Source organism: Arvicola amphibius, chromosome 3 (genome assembly GCF_903992535.2).
Source record: "Arvicola amphibius chromosome 3, mArvAmp1.2, whole genome shotgun sequence".
NCBI lineage: Eukaryota > Metazoa > Chordata > Mammalia > Rodentia > Cricetidae > Arvicola > Arvicola amphibius.
In genome coordinates this window covers 140,997,067-141,020,885 of record NC_052049.1, presented here as the reverse complement: position 1 = coordinate 141,020,885, position 23,819 = coordinate 140,997,067, and the positions used below count along the sequence as shown (strand labels likewise).

Below are 23,819 nucleotides of genomic sequence, written 5' to 3'. Positions count from 1 at the left end.
TCATTTAACAGAACAGACACTGAATGTGGAGAGACGGCAAACACATAGTCTATGAAAACGGGAACTGCCAGGAGCAATGGCGCACACCTTTAATCCCAGCACTCAGTAGGTAGAGGCAGATGGATCTCAAGAGTTCGAGGTGAGTCTAAGGACAGCTAGGGCTACTCAGGGAAACCCTGTCTCAAAAAACCAAAAATTAAAAAAAAAAAACAAAAAACAGGAACCAAGAGAGAATGGGTACTTAAAATAGATATTATGTCAAAAGCTATAAAAAGAGGCAAAGAAAACCTTACATAATGGTACAAGGATTAAGTCATCAACAGTAACAGTGGTGAGCATGTATCTACTAACAACAGAACTAAAATACATAGACATCTACAAAAAGGAAAGACATACTGCAATATTACAACGACAGAACACATATTACCCCATAGCCAACAATAGAGCAGAGAGAAAAATCAAAAGAAACACTGAACTTAGCTGTGTTAAAGAGTGCCTGCCTGGATGCACAAAGCTCAGAGTTCAATCTCCAGCACCTCATAATCTAGTTTGGTGGTCCACACCCGTGATCCCATTCAGCAAGAAGAAGACACAAGAGGGTAAGAAGTTCAGATCATCCTCAGGAAATAGCAAGTTCAAGGCCAGCCTGGGATACACAACACTTTGTGTCCAAAAACCACAAACACACTGAATTTATACTTTAGACTAAATGAGCCTAAAAAGACACAAAACACTCTCTTCAACGGCATAATACATACCTTCTGCAATGTATAGAACATTCTCCAGAACAGACCACCTGTCTTAACAAATTTAAGAAGACACATTGAATCTTTCTGGACTTTGATGGTATAAAAGAATAGACCAACAAGAGGAACTTCAAAACTTTACAAACACATGCAAATTATACCACATGATCCTAAATAACCAGTGGGCTCATGAGAATAAAGCAAATTTAAAACTTTTTACATAAAATGGGAATGCAACAAAATGCCTATAGAAGAAGAAGGTGTCATCTTAGCACTGCAGAAATGCCCGAGTAATGTACTGGAGCCAAATCCAATCTGGTCAGTGCAAGAAAAAGAGGAAAGATCAGAGAAATAAATTACAAAAATAATAGAGGTCATGTAGGCCTGGCCTGGGTCTGGAGAACCTAGTCGTTTTGTCGCTGGTTTGACACCACAGGTGTAAAATACCAAATCTGACTTCACGCGACAGGTTGCAGGCAAAACAAAGGTTAACCAAAAGTCATGTGTAAAATCACCTCCAGGCTATGAGTATAAGGTACATTATTATACATAAAAAAAAGGCCAGTGGAATAGTTCAGTAGAAAGGGCACCTGCCACCAAACCTACCACCTTGATTCAGAGGGACCTGATCCCTGGTGGAAAGAGAGCCAACTCCTGCAAGCTGTCCTCTGACTCCCAAATGCAACCACAACAAGCTCAGGTCACACCCATACTCACAAATAACACAAAGATTAAGGATTAAAGACTTTCATTTCTAAAATAAATAAATAAAAGGATTAATGCTAGCTGGGCATGGTGGTGCGTGCCTGAAACTCTGGCGTCCAGGAGGCTGAGGAATGGGGGTCAGCAGTGTGCTGCTAAACAGAGCTTGTGCCAATGTGTGGGGTGTGAGTTACTGTCTCAGAGTTAGGTCCCTTTCTCAAGACATCATGTGTATTTTAAATATCCTAAAATCAAAAATCAACTACAACAAAATATACCAACTTCTATGCCAAGCAATTGCAAATACAGCATATACTCAACCCACATGAAACAGTTGGCTATCAAAGTAACCTTTAGCCACCAAAGGGAAAATGCCTAATTAGAGATGAAGAAAGGGACACGCCCATTGTACCATATACAAAGGATCATAAGAGTGTTATAAATTTAAATTATCTATGAATAATTGGGGTTACACAGAATATATTAATTTCTGGAGATATACAACCTACCAAGAATTAACTGTGAAAAGACAGAAAATCTGAAAAGACCCATGGTGAGAAAGGAGGTCAAGGAGCTCAAATTTATAAAAATCCCATTGGAAGCCAAAGAGGAGGCTCAGTGGTCAAGTGTTCTTGGTACTGCAGAGGACCCAAGTTCAGTTCCCAGCACCACATGACAGCTCACAACCACCTATGTAACACCAATTCCAGGGACTCAAGGCCCTTTTCTGGCCTCCATGGAGTCCTGCACAAACATGGTACACAGATACACACATAAAAAATAAAAATACATTAAAAAGAACACTTTAAAAAAAAGTCTTCTCGAAGAAAAACCCAGGACCTGATGGCTTCACTGCTAACTTCTACCAAACATTTGGAAGACTCATTGACATAAGATGTTTCCAAATTTGAGTTTTATCTCCTTGATTCCAAAATCATGCAAGGGCAACAAACAAGTAAACAAGTTAAACCAACAACTTCCCACAGTCCAATATCCCTGATCAACTCAGATGCAGAAATGCTCATCCTGACCCCAGCAAGCAACTCCAACAGTGCATAAGAAGCTCGCCCACCATGATGAAGTGGGCTCATCCTAGAGGAGTCAGCACTCAAATCAATAAACATGTCGTGTCCACAGAACAAAGAGTTTGTAAAAGCACAAGACTGAACAACATTTTATAATACAAACTGCCAACAAAGTAGGTTACAGAAAAAATGTACTTCAACATATGACAGACGCACAGCTAACAACACACTGAACAGGAAAAGCTGACACTTATCCTCACATGACATTTGTGTGTCTACTGAAGTTCACACTTGAGAACTGTGCGCCAGGAAAGAAACACAAACGTTTTGTATAATGTTTTCAGTTTGCTGTTTGTGTTGGGCTGCATTCACACTTACCCTGACCGCATGCCAGGCTGGCCACACCTAGAAGACCTAAAATCAAGCAGTTAGGAGCACTGGCTGCTTGTTCTTGCAGAGGACTCAGGTTTGGTTTCCAACACCCAGATAGTGGCTCACAACTATAACAATGTAACTCCAGCTCCAGTGGCTATGACGCCCTTAATAGATAACAAAAACATTTAAGACTAAATTTAACCAATGAGACTGAATATGTCTGTATTGAAAACTGTAAAATATTGATGAAGAAAACTAGAAATAAATAGCTAGTGTCTATACACATACTGCATATACATATACCTACTACAGGGAGGTCTGTAGATTCAACGCAATCCCTGTAGAAACACCCAGAGCAGTCTTCAGAAACAGAGAAAACTAATTCCGTAATTCACATGGAACCACAAGAGTGTACATCACCAAAGTGACCTTGAGACTAAGCAACAGGTAAAACAGCTAAGTTTAAAGCCAACTACCAGAAGCTGCACTGATCAAGGTATGAGGGGTGAGGCAGAAGAGAACAGAAAGTTCCACCATGCTGACCTAGGCAGAGGTTTTGTGGTTTTGTTTTTTTAAGATATGACCAAAAAAGCAACTGTTACAAAGCTGTACAACAAAGGAAACACACTACACGGAGAGGAAACACACTACACGGAGAGGAAACACACTACACGGAGAGGAAACACACTACACGGAGAGGAAACACACTACACGGAGAGAGAACAAACTACAGAATAGGTTAAAAATGTTAAAACCCAAACACGTATGAGCCTAGCATGCTGGCGCACACCTTTAATCTCAGTGTTAGGAGGCAGAGGCAGGCGGGTCTTTAATCTCAGTGTTAGGAGGCAGAGGCAGGCGGGTCTTTAATCTCAGTGTTAGGAGGCAGAGGCAGGCGGGTCTTTGGAAGTTCTAGGGTGGCAAGGGTGACATAAAAACCCTGTCTCTTAAAAAAAAAGCAAAACAAAAAACCAGAAAACATATGAACTCTAACTCAGTAGCAGAGAGAGAGGGAGAGGGAAAGAGTGAGAGAGCGAGAGAGAATGAGAGCACAAAGACCTAAATAGATATTTCTTGAAGATGTACAACCAACCAGTAAGAATGTGAAAAACTGTTAACATTACTCTCAGGGAATAAACAGTAAAACAGTTAGTGAGCGAGCACCTAAGGCAAATCAAAACAGCTACTGTGTGTGTGTGTGTGTGTGTGTGTGTGTGTGTGTGCGCGCGCGCGCTTATACATATATATGCATATATGACATAACATCACATATATACCACACACACATATCACATATATGAAATGGGAACTGAAGAGGTGGCTCAGCAGTTCTGAACACTGGCTGCTCTTGAAGATCCTCTACACCCAGCAGGCAGCTCGCAGGGGTCTCTAACTCCAGTTCTAGGAGATCTAACACTCTCTTCTGGCCTCCTCCAGTAATGTACACACATGATGTACATACAAATGGAGACAAATCCCCATAGGCATGAACTAAAGATAAAGGATAACAAATGTTTGAGAGGATATGCAGAAAAAGGAACCATTCCAGTTATCGGGAATGTAATGAGCATCACATAGCAAACAGCCAATATCAGGAATCTATAAGTTTAAAAAAGCGTATTGAAGAGATGTCTGTACTGTCATACGGATGAATATACAGAAAATGTCTGAGCAACAGTGGGAGCACTGAGTAGTCAGCTCTGTTTGGCCTCAGTGGTTCTATGGAATTCTGTGACACAATGCCATCGCAGAATACACAATGAATAAAAGTAACTAATCTTTCAGTTAAACTACTCATGTGTTTAATTTTTGTCTAACTGTTTACAAATGGAGAAAGAGGAGGATGTTTTAGAACATGCAGACACTGGGACCACTGTCACCAACTGGAAAGGAGCAGTTACACTGACATCTAGTGGTAGCTCTGAGAAATCCAGGTTTCACCCGTCCAGCCAGTGCTGATCACTTCTCTTCACAAGCTTCCCCCCTTTTCTGATACGCTTTCCTAAACTCTTCCCCGAGCATGTCAACGTCGTCCTCTCTTTTAAACACTCCCTACAAAAAAAAAGTATTTTGTTGGTTACTTTTGAATGTGAGAGCATTTCACTGAATGCTCTTAGGGCTAACTCGCGGGGACACAAAACTAAAAAAGTTATCCAAGATAATAAAATCCACCCAACAGGTTAATGAAACTTAATTTAAAAATATTAGTACTTTCCAAAGACTATGTCTTCAAGTATATCCTGAATATTCTTGAGCTGCCCCAATTTCCTGATTTGCCACCTTCAGAGTAGAAAGGGCATACGGCACAGACCAGAACATCTAACGGCAACTATAACTGCCTACCTCGCCGGGAAGGAGCGGAGCTTTGTGCCTACTGTACTCTACCCTTGTTGAAATGAGCTGTCGTCGTCTATGGGTGGGGTGGTAAGGGTGAGAAGGCTGGCCTGGGCTACATTACTGCACGGCTACGTTCTTCATGCCTCAGTTCGAAGCTCATTTTGGGACATTGAGTTTAACGCTAATAGGTCCTGACTGCCCTACAGACTATTTTCTTACTAAAATGTTGAAATTCAAAAGTCTTCCTAGCATTCATAGTCTGTTTTATTAAACAGAGCAGTAATAGTGGGTTTTAGCATCTATTATTCTGCATTAAATCTGCCTAACTAATTAGACAGTAAGACCCTGTGGCCAGAAACTTTTAATAACTTTTCTTCTCCTTTCATTGGTTAGGGACTGAACACAAAACACACACTTGATTCTGCACAGTCAATAAAGGCCTCAAACAATATGACTTGTGTATTCGAAGGACTATGGCTTTATGAATCCTGTGTTTATATGAACTGGGAAGTTCGTTACTAACAGTCATTATGCGTCTCGGATACACATGAAAATCCACTGTTTATAGCACAGTCTCACGTCAAGCATGTGTGCCACCAATGACAAGGCTTCCATGTTTATCATCGTCTTCAATGTTGGCCTTATATAGTTGCTCTAGGGTAGTTTTCAGATTTCCCATGCAACAAGGAGAAGAAAGAACCTCAAGAATGTTAGCTCAGGGACTGGGGATGTAGCTCACTGCATAAAGCACTTGCCCAGTGTGTACAAGGCTCTGGGTTAGATCCCCAGCACCGATTAAACTCGGCAAAGTTACCAGTAGTCCCAGCCCTCAGGAGGTAGAAGCAGGGAGGACCAAAAGTTCAAGGTCATCCTCAGCTACAGAGCGAGTTCCAGGCCAGCCTGCACTAGACCTTGTCTCAAAAAGTAAGCAGGCAAGTAAATAATAATAAAAAAAAAGAAGTTCAGTAACTCTGGCTCGAATAGCTAATTATGTTCCAAGACCAACTAACTCTTCCTATAGAGGTGTTTAGAAAGGACTACGGGGCTTCAGCTTGAAAGCACACAAAGTTACACCCTCCGACATCTAGAGTCGGGTTGTTTTCTCCATTATCACAAGTCATGAAGATCACACACTAAAGCAAGTCGCACTCACTTTGGGGAGATAGCCCAGCAGTTTCGCAGCATGTTCTTTGAGGAGTCTCAGCCTTTCCTCTTCAATGATTTCATTGATGCAGCCTTGCCGTCTCTGCTGCAGCTGAAAGTCCTCCAGCTCGCGCTTCTGGAAATGAAGTAAAGGCGTCTGAACTGTCACAAATAGACTAACCTCTTAGGAGTTTACAAATCACACTGTTCTTACAGAGCACTGAACGACAAGCCTGAGGGGTTCACTGTAAGTTTAGAAGACAATAGTGTATGACTTTCACATATACACATATACATACCTGTATTTCTTAATAAAAAGATTAATTTTTATTTTTTATTGTATATCCTCACATAGTCCCCCCCCCCCCCCCCGTTCTTGTCCCCTAATCCGCTCCTCCTCTTTTCTGCTTAGGGAAGGACAGTGGACCTGTATTTCATCATCGCTATTTCTTTAAACTTTTAAGAACAAGTATGTCCCACCCACATTTTTGGTTTTCTTTATTTAGTAGTATTGGTGTTTGGACCCTGGGCCCTGCACCTACTGGGCACACACTCTATTACTGAGCTATAATCCTAGACAGGAAGTTTTAAAGAAGCAAGTGTATTTTTAGGAAAATTTTTAATCTCAAGAAAAAAATGTATTCAAAAGAGCAATTCCCTAATAAATTTAGCAAACATTTATGGAGTTCCCACCATATACCAGGTACCCAATACCCAAAACTGTTTACAGTATGTGAGCCAAAAAGAATATTCTAGTGCATAAAACAGACCAGGCTTGTCTGAGGGTCCATTTTCCACATGTAGGTGTGGAGCACTACAGAGGCCAGAGGCCCGCAGAGGCGCTCTAGTGCTTCCCTTGAGAATCCCGAATTCTTTGACTGCCCTGAGCCATACAGTACAGATGTGATGCTGTCTGAATAGTCTTAAGGCCCTAGGGACACATGGAACTTTACCCAAATAAGACTACTGAACAGGGTCTGCAGCGGCGGGAACAGAACTTGGGGTTCCACATAAGCTACCTAAGAACGCTACCACTGAGACAAAGCCCAGCCCAGCTTACGGCATTTTTATCAGATGACGCAGCCTCTCTAACTTGGGCACAAGACAAGGTTTCCCTTCTTGTATCGTGCTCCCCACATAAGTGTTCATCCCTGTGTCACGAATTCTGCAGTGAGTTAGCGCATGTGGGACAAGGTCTGAAAAGATTGCAGTAAGAAAGGCCTTGGGGAATGTTTAGGATTTTGTCTAAACCACACAGATTCTTAGAGGCAGACAGGATGACAGACACCTGCTTAGGCTCTCTCAAAAATATAGATGGGCAGTTTAGTGCTTTCAGGGCTATACAGTGTCATGAACTGTTAAGACATCCTCATCTGCCCCAGGATCAAAACAAACTGTTGTCATTTCTACAATGTAAGCTGTGTCTGTGTGTCACTGGGTGGCTTTCGTGCTTCCATGTGTACCTATGAGTGTTCTCGGCTCTGTAACCCCTAGACAGGCCAGACCCATCACTGGTCCTACCCTTTTACAGGAGAGAATTCAAGGCCTTACAGGCCATTCCAAAGCGTCTTCCTCTTCTGCTTTCTTCATTACTGTGCTCACTACTGTGCTCACAGTCACTGCCTTCACTAACTCAACATTTATAAATATTTACCGCGTGTCAGGCAAACTGCACTTTATAGATCATTATCTCCTCTAATGGCTAGATTCGGGCCGAGACTGACTTACACCCAGCCTGAGCAATGGAGGCTTTTATCTGATTAAGAGCCCACTAAGGCTTAAGTGTGAAAATGATGTGATAATTATAAAAGCCACTGATTGGCAGATTGACCAGTTACAAGGAGACCAAGCAGAAATGTCAGGGAGCAGGAGACCCTGCTGGCCTCTTGTTTTCTGTGATTATGCCATTTACAGTCTTTTAGCGTTTTGAACATGTTTTGGTCTTTCCTTCCTCCTCATCTTAAAACTACAATGTTCTCCAAGACTCAATCCTAAGCCCCCTGATGCTTTCTTGCTATTACACCAATGTCTCACATAAATCTCTGTGCTACTTAATTCCAGGTAAGCACTTCTCAAACAAACAAACAAACAAAAACAGCCTAAGCTTCCCTCCAAAATGTAACTGCACACGTGTTTCTTGAGTTTGACATACTTAGGATGTTTGGATTATTTTGATTCCTTCTTTCTTCTACCCTATATACAAGGGGGTAAATATCATATGCAGTTTCATTTTCTTTTTTTAAGAAAGGAATATTCAAACTCTTTCTGTGGCCTCCCACTGCTGCTGTTTACAGTGCACGTCTGCTGCTCACTGCACCTTCTGTGTGCCTAGGAAGCTGGACTTGCCACACTCGGAGTGCGCCATCTTTTTAAAGCCCTCACACATGGTTTTGCCAGGTGCTTCAAACACCCGCTCAGTCACACACACCATTTGAGTATTCTTTCCGCTTTGTCAACGGAACATAAATATTTAAGTCGGAATGTCAAAGTTACAGTCTGGTTCCCTGTCCAATTCCTACACTATGTTTCTAACAATTCAACTCTTTTGGCCATAAAAATCAATGTGAACAAATACCTACTCCTTCAAAATCTACTTTTCCCTGTACATAATCTTTATGTTACGGCCTTCTCACTGAGGAGGGAGGTGACTATGTTTGTGATCCGTAGCGACCCCTCCAGGCTTAACTTCCCCCCTCCCATTGTCAGTGCTGCATGTCCGGCCTGAGGAGCCCCTTCTCTGTTTGCACACACTACCTCTTCTCACTGAGGTCCAGTGCACTGCCCACTGGTTTCCCTAGCTCCAGCACCAGCCATTTTACATCTTCCCTTAATGCCGCCACTTGCCAACCTTAACATGCAGTTTTCCTAATTCTTCAGTGACTCCTTGCGGGGAGGGGAATCCATCTTAATATACAAAGGTATCATAATGTGGAATTCCTCTTTGCTATACCAATACCTCCATGCCATTATCATCACACATGAAATATAATTTATGTTTTTCTCAACCAAAACTGTAAATTCATAGATGACACAGATGTTGCCACATAAAAGCCTCATAACCAGTTTCTAGATGCTGTAATAAATGATCGCTCAGTAAATTTATAGATCATATGATTAATAAACAAATATTAACATAGTATGACACATAAATGGCTCAGTGGATAAAGTGCTTGCCACACTAACATGAGGACCTGAGCTCACATCCCTAGTATGTGGGTGAAAGCAGGTGTGTGGAGACAGCAATAAAAGAATCCCCGGAAGCTGCAGGCTGTCTGGCCTCCAGGACATTGCAGAGAACTAGAGCCCCTGCCTCAACTGCAGGAGGAACCATGCGTGGAGCTGTCATCTGCTCTTCACACACACAGGCGCTCAGCAGTTTACTGATGAACAGAAGAGCTGGCTGCTGTTCAGTGAGGACCGAAGAACCCAGTGCTCTCCTTACTTTGTCTGCAAGGAACTGGCTGCGCCTCTCCTCGATGAGTTTCTCCACGGCCCGTTTGTGCTCCAGCTGCTTCATGCGCTGTTTCTGGGCATTCATGAGCTCTATCCGGTCATCTTCAGCGAACTTAGCCAGCATGGCTTTTCTGAAGGTCTCCTCCTCCTCTTTTGCGGCCTGTTGTATTATTTCCTTCAGTGCCATCTGGTCTTCAAAGTCTTGCTTCATCTCCCTCTGCTTCCGCAGTTTCTGCTCTGCTTCTTCCTGCACAAGGATGGAGCGAGAGTTAAGCATTTCCTTGCACATTCAGGAGAGGGCAATCTCGGCACACGGGGCAGAAGCAGGAGGATCAGGGCCTTGAAGCCAGCCTGGGCTGGTGAACTTGTCTCAGGAAACAAGATAAATGAGAAGGGCAGATTTGGGTTTGATACACATTATACTATGACATCATATAAACAGAACTGAGCCTTTTCATGACAACACTCTGTCCCACTTAAGTCTATCTGGATAAAATGTCATGTTATTTTTACTTATATATATGTTCTATCATCTGTCTATTCAACTAGAACTGGCACAAATTTTAACTCATCTTTTCTAACCTGATCATTTTTGCCCAATCCCAGCACAAACCCTAGTCACCTAATGGCCGTACGTTCAAACCCTTACCGTCTGCACCCTCCACTGCACTCCATGTAATATGTGCCTTCCCACTCCCTTCTGAAAATAACACCACCACCCCTCAAAGACATACTTTCTTCTCTTTGAGGCTCTGGGCACACGATGTTTATACTAAATGTTTTGCACTTACTTGCTACATATTGCACAGACATCAAAGGCTCAAAGAAGACAGTGTAGTTTGTGATATTTAGTCTGGAATGTGTCTTGAGTTTATCACATCCCGTTACACACAGTAATGTGCTCCATATAGTACTAAATCTAACACACACACACACACACATGATATTGGCAGTCCTGGGACTCTACCACCTATGCAAAATTTGATTTAATGCAACAGTGAAGACATCTTGAAAGAAAAAAAGAGGGAGGTGTTTGGTCAAAGTACTGTTCTACTGTGAAAATTTCCACACACCCTCTGCTAGGTCTGTAATAAGGACTGTACTAGTTATCAGTATGAGCTGCCAAACTTCCTGTCTAAACCTTGTTACGTGGACTCAAAAACCTTCAAATCATTTGTTGTACATAACACACCTTTAATCTCAGCACCTGGGAGGCATAGGCAGGTAGATCTCTGAGTTTGAGGACAGCCTGGTCTACAAGTGAGTTCCAGGGCTACAAAGAGAAAACCAGGAAAAAAAAATCATTTGCTGCAGTCACTCTGACCCCAGCAACTTCGCAGAGATTCTTTAGGTTCTCTGCCAGAAGCACAGCACTAAACAAGGATGCATGTGTAGAAATTGTGTACTGTTTTATGGAAACAGTCCCAGGAAACAGCGGTGAGAAACAGAGTGTAGCAGGAAAGAAGAAAAGCCAACACAGGGCATGTAGAGAAGATGGTCACGTGGGCACGGAGGCCGTCCTCTCAGGACCTTCCCTGCCAGGGACAGAGGAGCGATCACTCATCAGTAACTGTCCACCTGATGAGGAATGGTGACAACTCTTCCCCACAGGGGAGAAGCGCCAGCATGGTTACTCCAAGCTCTTACAAAGGTGCCCCGCAGCTGTCCCTGAACGGCATCAACGTGAATGAACTTCCGAGAATGCTGCCCCGGAAAGCAGCTGAGCTCATGTCATCCATTCAGAGCATTCTTGAGCACTCTGACACCGCCGAAGGCTCACAGATAGCACCGTGTTTATGCACATCAGATGATGGACAGGCAGGCTACTTCGTGTTTTAGCGATCAGAAATCCTACTCTGAACATCTGTGTATAAACACATGTGTACACAAGATCATTGATTTGTATCTATCGCTTTCCAAGACTGTACTTAATACTTTCCACCGACCTCTGCTATGTCCCACGTGTTTTGCTACATTTTTAAAAATTATTATCATTCAGTGGGAAGTATCTTTCCTTTGCTCATTGCTTTTCTACAAACACGTGGCTCATTACTTTAGGACTAGACAGTCATTCTCATTACTGATTCTTCACTGTAGTGAGAAAACAGATTGGATATGACAAGATCTTGTGAATGTGCAGAGGTTTGCTTTGTGTCCTAGGAGTGGTTTGTTAGGTGGAGTCTTCTCTAGTGTGGGCTGGCCCAGCCAGATCACTCTCTCAGTAGGCAGTGTGCTCTGCTGCTGAGGACTCGGGCATACCAATGGCAAAGGACCGCTGAGGTCTCCTACTCTGGCTGAGCTATTTCTACTCCCCTCTCCCTCCCGTCAGTTTTGTCTCGTGTATCATGAAGTTGTGCTGTTAAAATTCATGTGTTTTAGGGTTATCACAGTTACCTGGATAGATTTATTTTGATTAAAAACGTCCCTGCCCCGACGTTATTAACACACGCACTCCAGCCAGCTAGCATTCACCAGTATCGAGTCTTCCTCCTTACTGCCCTGAGCGTCCTTCCATGTGCGCTCACGTAAGCTGTGTGGATTGTGCACAACACAGTCGCATCACGTTCTTCAGGATGCTCTACTGTATCAAGCCTACGAACAATGCAGTCACTAACGTGGCTGGGCTTGACCACGCTATCTTCCCCGGGTTTCATCTCAAAAGCCTCTCCTGGCCTGAGCCTCACCTTCAGTTTCTGCTTCAGGATCTCGGCCTGCTCCTCCTGGTACAGCTCCTGCCGCACCTGCTCCAGGTCCTCGTGCTGCCGCAACATCTCTTCCAGTTTCTGGATCAGCTGTTAAGAAGACATGGTTAGGAGACGTGAACTGGGAGACTGATTCAGGGGCTCAGGGCTCTTTAAAAAGCAGCCATTTCCATACCAGATTCTGGCGCTGGGCCCTCTTTTCCTCAGTCTCTTGAACTCTGGCCATCCGTTCGCCTTCTCTCTGCTGCTGTATGTTGGCAAACTCTATAATTTTCCTGTTCTCCTCCTCCATCTCCTCACGCTTCTTCTGTCTCCAGAGGGCTTGCTCCTTCTGGAACTCGTCAATGTACTTCTGAGTTGCGTTCTTTTTTTCTATTTTTTGCTGTCTTTCCCTAAAAAGCAATCGGGGGATGGTTTTATAGTTACAGAAATAAAATAACAACAACAAAAAAAATAGTAGGCTGTTTTGGAGTCACTAATGCAGCACACTTTCGGGTTGCAAGGGTGGACTTTCCATGAACACTACCGGGCCTCTCTTCCAATGGTGACATTTAAAGCACCTCACTTCAGGAAGGTGACACTGCCCGCAGAGCCACACAGCTCTGCACTTAAGCTGTGTGCCATCAGAAAACACGTGTGCTGACATACATGACGTACACACTTAAGAAGAACAAAGGTTTAGGTCATTTACCCCTTACACACCGATTATTTTTCAGATCATCTATTAATATTCATGCTGACAAAGATGAGGAAGAGCTGTCCAACACACGGAACAGCTCGTGCTGGCCGAGCACGCACACTGGGCCAGGCACCTTTGGGGTTTACTTACAACTGGTCCTCCTCGTAGATCTTCCTGACTATCTCGTCAATCATGAGTTTCTCTTTCAGCAGCTGCTCATAGGCCTCCTGCTTCTTCCGCTCCTGCTCTCCGAGCTGCTTCCCCAGGTCCAGGTGGTACTGCGCCTTCTCCCTGTTCCGCTGGTCTTGCTTGACGCTCTCTTCCTTCAGGAGCCTCTCGTGCTCCTCCATCATGGTCCTGGCTATCTCGGCATCACGCTTCTAGCATGAAAACAGCACTGAACCTTCCACTTTCGGAGTGAACACAGCTGATTACAGCACTCTAAACGGACAGCTGCACATGGGAAAGCCTGCTACGTAAATATTTTTGATCTATTAGGTTAAAAGCAAGAGTAAGTCTTTGCGACCTGGAGGATGTGAATGAGGAGTCAGACCCTACAGGAGTATTCTTATCTTTCCAGAAGCTTAGGGCAACACCTGGCGAGGATAATAAAGTCCACATTCAGAAAATAAAACGTAAAATTCAAAGTATTTTATTAGTAACTAACTACTTCAGCCACCAAACTATGGCTTCCTCTGTAAGCTGAGCTATGCGGTGTCTAAGTCTGTTTTCCAGCTGCTGCCGAGGACCCCTCCTGCCCACCTGCCGTTTGAGGGCTCTGAACAACATTCAAGCTCCCCCAGCTGAAGCTCTTTCCTGCCACACAGCCTTCTCTGCACAGCGCCCCTCCCACTGAGTTACAGATGAGCCTCTCGGGAAGGTAAAGCCCTTGCTCTTCTTTAGCATCTCCAAACCACTCAATCAGGAAGTTTAAACATACTGGAGTAATGACTAAAACGACCCTTTGTCTGTCTGTCTGACCCTTTCACAGGGTCAGACATCAGACACCCTGCATATGAGATACTTACATTATGGTTCATAACAGTAATAAAATTAAAGTTATGAATCTTAGCAATGAAATAATTTTAAATTAAGGGTCACAACATTAGGAAGGTTGAGAACCACTGTTCTATAATCTTCTAGAGTAGCCTGTGACCATTCTTAAGAGTTCTCATGCTGCACCACATGGGTTTAAACACTGTGTTATCACATCTATAATCCTATATGTATAAACATGTTTGCTGATATTCACAGTCCACATGTATAAACATACACTTTTATATGTAATTGTCTGGGTGACGCCATGCACCTTCATTTTGTTTGCTAATTCAGAAAACCTTATTTTCACACGTGACAGGGCCGCTGGAGTATCCCCTGGAACTTGCTCTCCTGGGAGCAACCCTGCCTTCAAGAATTAGACAAGGATGAAAATAGAAAACCAGGAAAAAGGGTCACTTTAGAAAACAAGACTTAGAACGGGGGATGGAAACAGGAGCCTGGAGAAGGGGACGGGGCTTCTACAGCAGGAAAGCTTCTGCACAGACCCACCAAGCAGTAACACTTAAACATACAACTGTGGAGAGCACAGCAGCCACATGCTAGGATACAGACAGTTGTACCGTGTTAGCTTGGCACAGCAAGTTAAAGAACAGTGAACATGGGGGTCACCTGGGCCTGAAAGCTCAGTGGAAATCACTCAGGGTCTGAACATTTCTATTTGGGGGACCTGGCCGAGCAGGTTCTTTGCAGAGGCCCTGCTCTCAGAACCTGGGCTGAGCACAGACCCGAAGCAGCTTTACCATTTGCTCGTATTTGATGGCGTCCCTCTCGGCAATCTGGGCAGCTCTCTCCTTATTCATGTAAGCGGCTTTCAATTTCTGTTCCAATTCTCTGAGTTCAATACTGTGGGAAAAATGCAGCTTTAAACTTGAGAACAATAAAAGAATTCAGCTTCACAGAAAATCTGGCGAATTCTTATTTGCTCAGACTATACAACTGGTATTTGAAGTTCACAGTTAACTCATTAGATTTAATGGATTACTCTTTCCTAACTTAATCTTCCTTTACGTGTATTTATTTATTTTAATTTGCAGGGGTCCTTTCCTTCTACCCTAAGGATCTGAAATCAAACCCAGGCCTTCAAGCTAGGCAGCAGGTCAGTACTAAACTACCAGGCTACCACATTTTATTCTATCCTAGAGTAGTCTCTATCTTTGGTTGTCTTGGTAAAGTCCTTGCAATTCTCTGGAAACTGTATCTCCAGGTCTGGCGCTCCTAAGTCTGGAGCAGCATTAAGACATGGCTGGCTTAAGCAGTTCAATCTTAAGCAGCTTTAAGAAATGTATTACAGGGCGAGGAGTGGTGGCACATGCCCTAGAACCCAGAACTGGGGAAGCAAAAGCAGGTAGAACTCTGTGGCTAGCCTGCTCTACAAAGGGAGTTCCAAGCCATCCAGGGCAAAACAGTGAGACCCCATCTCAAACAAAACCAACAACAAAAGCCAAGTATTCTAGATTCCATAAGTCAGGACTTTTGTACTTAGAAATCATTTTAACATTCATCCTTAAAGGAAAAGACTGAAGTAACTAATATTCAGATTTCCCTGTCAACACTAACACTCCCTTCTACTGCTGCAGCTGATTTTCCCAGCTTTTTCTGTGGCTGAAGCCATGATTCAGTGGAGCATGTGTCTAGCACATGCAAGGCCCTGGCCTCAGTATTTGGCACCGTAACAAACAGAGCAGTTTAAATGAGCATCTTAAGCTAAAGTGGTGTTTCCAGGGAGAACGTTAGCTGTAAGAGCGATGATCTAAGTAAAGAGTCTCACTTGCAGGCGCTAAGGGTGTCAGCGCGCGGGGACGGACTACAAATGCAAGTAGCAGAAGCCACGCCACCTGTTCTCTCGCACTTGCTGCCTCATCTTCTCGTCCTTCAGACTCTCCTGCTTTAGTCGGGCCAGCTCGTTGGCAAGTCTCTCTTCCTGCGCCAGCTGTCGATCCCTCAACATCTTGTTCTCTTCTGCCTGAACAGGAAGTGCAGCATTACCCATCCCCGGCTCAGACTTCTCCTCGTCAAAGCTGCTTGTGTCAGAACAGCAAACTAGCCACCCTGACGGCAACAGTCGACTGTGTATTTTAAAACAAAAAATATTTCAGCCGGGGGGTGGTGGCGCACGCCTTTAATCCCAGCACTTACAGATCTCTGTAAGTTTGAGGCCAGCCTGATCTACAAGAGCTAGTTCCAGGACAGGCTCCAGAGCTACAGAGAAACGCTGTCTTGAAAAATAATAAATAAGTAAATAAATAAATAAGTAAGTAAGTAAGTAAATACTATTTCAAAAAATAGTATTTCAAATGCCTTACCAGAGAAAAAAATTAAATAATACTAATATTGTGAGGAATAGTAACACACCTGTATCTTCATTCTTCTCAAAATTTATCAAGGTTTTACAATTTTTTCTCTACTCTTGTACTCCATTCCATTTTTCTTATTATCTTGCTATCTCTACTACAATATTTCAAGTCAAACTCCAGGGGGCTGGAGAGATGCTCCGAGATTAAAGGCACTGGCTGCTCTTGCAGAGGACCCAGGTTTGGCTCCCAGCACCCACATGGTGGCTCACACCATCTGTTCCAGAGGCTCTGACGCCCTCTTCTGGTTTCCTTGGCACCAGACAAGAACACAGTGCACAGATTCACATACAAATAAATACAGCTTTAAAATAAAACATACCTTTGGCCACTGCTGCCCACCAGGGAAACAGCGACACCGGATCTACCTGACAAGCAGTTCTTTTTATGACCACACCACAAATTGGCAGTATTTTCTCAGTGAGGTCAAACGTCTTGCTTACATTCATTTCCCAGCCATCTCAAAGATGTCTTTTTCAAAACCAAACAGGGTCCACATGTTGTATCTAGCTGTCTTTCTCAAGTCTAGTCTATTTTACACATTGGTCACCCCACACATACAAACACATTTTTTATCCCCTAAACCATTGATGAGTGGCAATCACAGCCTGTCTAAGTCAGGGTTTCTGATGCTGGGATCAACCACATAACCAAAGAAACTTGGGAAAGAGAGGGTTTATTTCAGCATACAGTCCCACGTTACGGTCCGTGATGGACAGGAACCAGGAGGCAGGGGCTGATGCAGAGGACGAGAAAGGATGCTTCTTAGTGGCTTGCACCTCATGGCTTGCTCAGTCTGCTTTCTCACAGACTCCAGGACCACCAGTCATGAGCTGGGCTCACCCACAGCAACCATCAACCAAGGAAATGTACCACAAGCTTGCCTGCGGGTCAGTCTGGGTCACTTTCTCAACTGGGGTTCCCTCTTCCTAAATGACGCTAGCTTGTGTCAGACTGACATAACACTATCCCATTGTATCCCCGTGTTCTCTGGTTGCTCTCTCAGAGGCTCCCTGAACTACCTTCTCTTACACTTTCTGTGAAATGCTGGGCAGACATGGAGGCTTTATTACTTCCTGAGTTAGGAAACACATAGCAGAGCAGGCCTGTAACCTAGAATCAGGAGGCCGAGGCAAGAAAACCACCAGACATCCAAGCATAGCTTGGTTCTTATCCTGAGTTCCAAGCCAGGGATACATATTGAGACTGTCTCAAAAGTTTGGCTCCCAGCACCCACTGCGGGTGATTCCCACTACCTGTCACTCCAGATCCAAGGGAGGCAATGCCTCTGGTCTCTGAGGGCACCTGCGTCCCCATGAACATAGCCACAATATAATCTACACAATTAAAAATAAGAGATCTTATAAAGCAAATTAAAATACACCAGGACATGACAGCATACAGACTGGAATGTCCATTTAAAACAGACACATCAGGCTTATCCAATAAAAAGATAGGCAGATAATTAGAATTTGAATTTCAGAGTAAAAGAACAAAATTTAGATGAATTACTTCTTTGCAAGTGTCTCCCATGTATAGTAGACTATGTATCTAAGAATATGTAACTACGTGGTACATACTTAAGCATTATTTGTTAGTTACCTAATATTCAATTTTAACTTCTAATCTTGTGTTCTAATTTGTTTTGGCATCCTTACCTCACTCCTAAGGGTGTGTTGATCTGACCAGAACACAGCATACTCCACAGGAATATGTAATCTAACCCAATTTTAGAAATTATCATCTTTTTAGCTCTTCCCCTCTCTGTGGTCACATGGTGCTGGGCATTCCCCCTCTGTATGCTGTAAATATGTTTTATTGCCATTGGTTAATAAAGAATCTGCTTTGGGCCTCTGGAAGGGCAGACTAGAGCAAGGTGGGAATTCTAAGCAGAGACAGAGGAGAAAAGAAGGTGGAGTCAGGGAGACACCATGTAGCTGCCTGCCGAAGGAGATGTACACCACAGAACCTTACTGGTAAACCATGAGCCTCGTGGTAAAATATAAAATAATAGGAATGGGTTAATTTAAGATATATGAGTTAGCTAAAAGGCCACCTAAGCTATTGGCCAAGCAGTGTTGCAATTAATAAATATGTAAAAAAAAAAAAAACCCCAAAACACAAACACATTAAAAAAGACAGTGCAGATATCAAATAGTGAAAGTTTCAGGAGAAGAAAACACATTTATTTAAAAACCTATATTTAATATAGCACAATAAATACAATAAAAAACAAAAAGATTTTTTTTTAAATCTGTATTTAAGCCAGGCATTGGTGGCACATACCTTTAATCCCAGCACTCAGGGAGATGCAGGCAGATGGATCTCTGTGAGCTCAAGGCCTACAGAGTCTTGAGTGAGTTCCAGAACAGCCAGGGCTGTTACACACAGAAATCCTGCCTTGAAAAACCAAAAACCAACCAACCAACCAAACAAACAAAAAACTGTATTTAAATATTTACAGCAAATTTATTCCTAATATCCAGTATTGGAAATTCCTCACCAGGTGAAGAGTCCAAGCACACTGTGGTACATTCACACTAAGGAACACTACTTGGTAATAGAAACAAAACAAGCCATAAAAATAAAAAAATAAAATGCACATAAAAACACAAATTTTAAAAAAAAATCTTAACAAAAACACTTAATTGACACTATCTCTTGATTCCACGAATCAAAAGGGCATTTAGGTTGACAATCAGTTGATTTGATTAATCAGAAGGGAATGTGCCTTGAATGAGGCCAACCTAGTTAGAAGCCCTAACCATGACCAGAAGCAGCTGGGCTCTAGGGAAGCAAACTCCACCTTGACTCCGGGGGAGAATGCATCCAGCCAGCACCTGGGTCAGCCCGAGAGACAGTGGGGAATCCAGCACTCCTGTGTTTGTGACTCCGACAGTGTGGTAAACACCAGTTGTTGCAAGCTAATTTTGCAAGAATGTTCTACAACATGGAAAACCACACTCTGAACTGCACTCTTCAGAGTCGGCAAGGAACTCTCCCAGTCTGGAAGAGACGCGGGAGACATGACACTACCCGTAACTTGTGATCTAAGACCAGAAGAAGAAAACTGTACATCTGAGTAAATCCTGTAGTTCAGTAATAGGACGTTAGGAAGGCTAATTTCTCAGTGGTGATAATTTTACGGCTTTTCATCTTCTATGTAAGACACTGGCATAAGAAAGGCAGGAGAGAGATTTATGAATTCTCTATACAATTTTGAACTCTTTGATCAATCCAATCTTGCCTCAAAGTAGAAAGCTATAAAATGCATATTTCCCACATCTGTTCACCAAATAGTCCTTGAGGGAATGATAATCCGGGAAGGATGACCACTCCCACCTTGGCACAACGGCTAATTCCAGGTGCGGCACAGGACATTAACAGATGAGCCCTGTGCCAGCAGCTGCTCCAGAGTCGGCAAGCCCAGAAGCCAGAGGGCAAGTTGACAAGCTGAAGAGCTACCTGTAGCATCCTACTCCGAGTCTTGTGTTGAAGAACCAGCACGTGAAATACTGTACTTCATGTTCAAGCTAACGCCAGTGAACTTAAGACACAAGAAGAGCTGATGTGACAACCAGAGTCCAAGGCAAAAAACAAAAACAAAAACAAATCAAAAGCCCCAAAGCAGATGTCTCAGCTTGAAGGTGGCTAGCAGACAGAATTAGTTCTTTCGGCAACTAACTGCCTCTGCCCTCTAGTCAAGTCTTCAACTGACAGGATGAGATGCTCTCTTTGGGCAAACTGCTTACTCAACCTACTGATTCAAATGTTACTCTTACCTAAAAACACCCAGAATAAGGTTGGCTGAGGGTCCAGTCAACCAATAAATAAAACCAACCATTGTAAGCTATTTTTTTCTGTCAGAAAGCAAGAAAGATATCAAAGATCAAATGTGTTTTGTCAAAAGAACACAGAAGCAACATAAAAGAGCACCATCTAGCCAAGGACAGGATGCTCTAAAGATCCAAAGATACAAGAAGCTAGGAAGATGGCTCAGTGGGTAGGGGTTTGTGGCCAAGACTAAGACTTGTGTTAAACCCCCAGGACCCACAGGATAGGAGCCATGATTCCTGCAAATGGTCCTCTGACCTCAAGAAACACACCTCAGCACACTTATTCACTCTTCCCCTCTCCCTCTACACACAGAGAGACTAGACAGAGAGGGAGAAAGAGAGAGAGAGGCGAGATAGGAGGAGAGGGAGAGAGAAATGGAGGGGGGAGAGAGAGAAAGAGAGAGAGAGAGAGAGAGAGAGAGAGAGAGAGAGAGAGAGGGAGGGAGAGGGAGGGAGAGAGAAGAGAGAGGGAGAGAGAACGAGAGAGAGCGGGAGAGAGAGGAGAGGATGAGAGAGAGAGAGAGAGAGAGAGAGAGAGAGAGAGAGAGAGAGAGAGAAATGTAAATATTTCCTTAAAGTGAATAATAGAGGCTGGGCTGTAGCTCAGTGACAGAGTGCTTGCCTTGCATACATGAAGTCCTAGGTTCAATGCCAAATAATGCCGGGGGGGGGGGGGCACTAACTGTGATTAAACATGTACAAAGACTCCTGACTTCATAAAGATATGAACATGAGTTTTTAGAAAAGACTTCTTTTCATGCAAATCAGTGTTATGCCTGCATGTGTGTATATGCACCATGTGTGTACCTGGTGCCCATGGAGACCAGAAAAGGGTGCTGTATCCCCTGGAATGGGAGTTACAGGCAGTTATGAACTGCCACATGGGTGCTGAGAACCGAACCTGGGCACTCTGCAACAGTAACAAGTGCTCTTAACTGATGAGCCCTCACCAGCCCCATAAAGATATATTTTTAAGGAAAAACCAAAAAATCAAGAGAAGAAAACCTTAAAATAATCACAATGTATGCAGAAACAAATCCATGAAAAAGTAATATTTTCTCCGCAGCGTCCTAAGTTTTCCTGGAGACCTTTCTTTACAGAACACAGAAAAGATGAAGGCACACACCAAAGGAAGCAGAGACAGATCTAAAATGTACAGTCAACAGGCCTGATGTCTCCATTAGGTTAGAAACATGAAGCCAACAAAGGATGGAGGAAGAGCTGTCTATACTAACAGAGCCTGGGTATCAAAACCACAATCGCTGCATGAACCTGGCCTGGTCCTGATGAGAAGCCAACCCTAAGGCAGAACTTGACACTGTGCTGGAATTTGTCTAAAGGGTGAGAGGACGACGCCATGACAGATGGGAAAGAAAACATCCCTGCTTCGGCAGGTGCACACCGGCAGTCGCTAGGCAGAGTCGGGGGTGTGGGATTTTCCTTACAGAAAAGATGGAATGTCCAGGGTCTGCCCGCTCAGAGCCGAAGGATCAGGTCTAAGTCGCTGGGACTTGGGCCGGAAGGAAGCCAGCACCCTTAGGCCCTCTTTTGCTACGCCCTGACCCACTTAGCAAAATACGAGGACACTCTTTTCACACTTATGAGAAATCACCTATCACTTCCCGTCTGTTTCCTCTACTACAATCTCCTAAAAATGTTTAGAAATACCCATGATCCATTTAGCCAGTACATCAGGACGTAAACACATGCATATGGTGCCTGAATTCTTCAAAAATTAAAAATGTGAGTATATGTATACCTCATACACGTTCATCTCCCCCTGCTTAATAATGTCTATGCTTAATGTTGGGAATTTTTAAAAAGAAATCCTTAAAGATTTTTTATTAGAAACATATAGAAGGCAGCACAGTTGTACTCAGATGAAAACCTGTGACGTTAGCAACTGTGGACTTCATTTATGCTTAATATCAAGAATGCTTATTCTTATCACAGACTGTTCTAAAGGTTTCACATTTGCTCATTATTAAAGCGATCCTAGGAAGGGCGTACCATAGATAAAGCATGAAAAGGGACGAACCGACCCCAGTTCTTCAGCTAAAACAACCCGTACTCCGAAGGATTCGGTCACTTCCCAGCTTCCTCTATTTCCTTAGCTCCAGAACTGGCAGTCATCTTCCCAATTTTCCAAATGAAGAAAATTAACAGCGAACACTGAAACTTACTTTTTGGATGGCTTCTTCCATGTCCAGCTCAAACTGCTCATTCTGCAGCACCCTGAGGAATCTCTTCCGTTCGACCCTCTCGTCGTTTTCATTTTGCACGACCTGGTTCCTGGCTTGCCTCTCCAACTTATTCAAGATTTGGATATGCAACGATTTGCGGAAGTTTTCATCTACTAACTTCTGGTGTCTTTCACTAAAACTCAAAACTCTCCTTTTGGTGTCCTACGATGCGGAGGGGAGGGGGGGAGGAATACACATAATTCAATATTCCACGATCCGTTTTTCCAAAAGACATTACTGAAAATCCCTATAACAAACGATGTAAAAATAGGCAACAGGCTGAAGGGTCTTTGGCCCCCTTCCTGAATTCATAGTATACCAGATGAAAGTTCAAATGTGATAGGGTAAAATGATGACGTACTGATTAAATGGGTACTAATAACATTCCCTGTTTTGTAGGGGAAGCGGGAAAAGTTGAAGTAATTTAACTCAAAACTCAGTACCAGTGAGAGCGAAGGTCTCCAGCGGCAGCTTTACCACCATTCTGAGAGCCGCTCCCCCAAAAAAGCATATTTAAAGATATATCTATCTCGGTGAGAAAGGGGAAAAGTGTAGAAAAGCCTAGAGCGACTCTCATAAAACAACCCGGAACCTTCTAGAAAGCAATCAAAGTTTCTCACTGACCTCTCGGATTACGCACTTCGAATTATATTTCAGAGGTAGTGAGCTCTAGACTGTATATACGCATGCAGTCTGGAGGTCCCCGATCCCTGCCCCGGCCTCCAAGCTGCTCACCATCCTGGCTGACTTTAAACCTCCCTGGGCTGGGTGAGTCTCCGGTCTCGGCGGCAAACGCGTCTTCCCGAGCAGCAGCAGCCGCCGCCTCAAAGCGCGCGCTCGGGTGTTTACGCTGTGTCCCGGCAACCGCCAAAACGCGCCGCCCACCCGAGCGCAAGGCAGCCTCCCATTGGCTGGCACGATATCCAATCAACCCGAGGAATCTTCGTTGCCAGGCAGGAGCGCGCCTTCCACAGCACCAAACCAGAAAGCGCGAAGTTCGGATGCTGCGCCCTAGCAGGAGCTGTTTACATCCGATGGGAGCTGATCTCCGCCGGCTGGAACCCAGCTGAAAACTCAAGAGACACCAACACCAACACCACCAACAAACCTCGGAATTCTCATTGCGATGGACTAAGGGCGTGTCCTCCCTAGAGCGATCCCAGGTGGT

The 23,819-nt window shown here is 43.7% G+C and overlaps 1 protein-coding gene across 1 annotated transcript; it reads right to left on the bottom strand.

Annotated features, from left to right (window-relative positions):
• Positions 1 to 4,763: 4,763 nt before the first annotated feature.
• On the bottom strand, positions 4,764 to 23,479 carry Mns1 (meiosis specific nuclear structural 1). The gene is made up of 10 exons (XM_038324016.1): positions 23,387 to 23,479; positions 22,592 to 22,813; positions 16,057 to 16,184; positions 14,962 to 15,064; positions 13,313 to 13,542; positions 12,659 to 12,875; positions 12,466 to 12,573; positions 9,771 to 10,028; positions 6,339 to 6,464; positions 4,764 to 4,900 (listed from the first exon to the last, which is right to left on the bottom strand). The coding sequence occupies exons 1-10, from the start codon at positions 23,387 to 23,389 to the stop codon at positions 4,808 to 4,810; spliced, it is 1,488 nt and encodes a 495-aa protein (XP_038179944.1). The 5' UTR covers positions 23,390 to 23,479; the 3' UTR covers positions 4,764 to 4,807.
• Positions 23,480 to 23,819: the final 340 nt, after the last annotated feature.

Excerpts from the sequence above, each read along its gene's own strand:
- Mns1 (XM_038324016.1), bottom strand. Across the intron at positions 15,065-16,056 it reads CAGCAAGTGCGAGAGAACAG|TATTGAACTCAGAGAATTGG; the intron begins GTGGCGTGGCTT and ends TTTTTCCCACAG. Across the intron at positions 13,543-14,961 it reads CCATCAAATACGAGCAAATG|AAGCGTGATGCCGAGATAGC; the intron begins GTAAAGCTGCTT and ends TTTTCATGCTAG.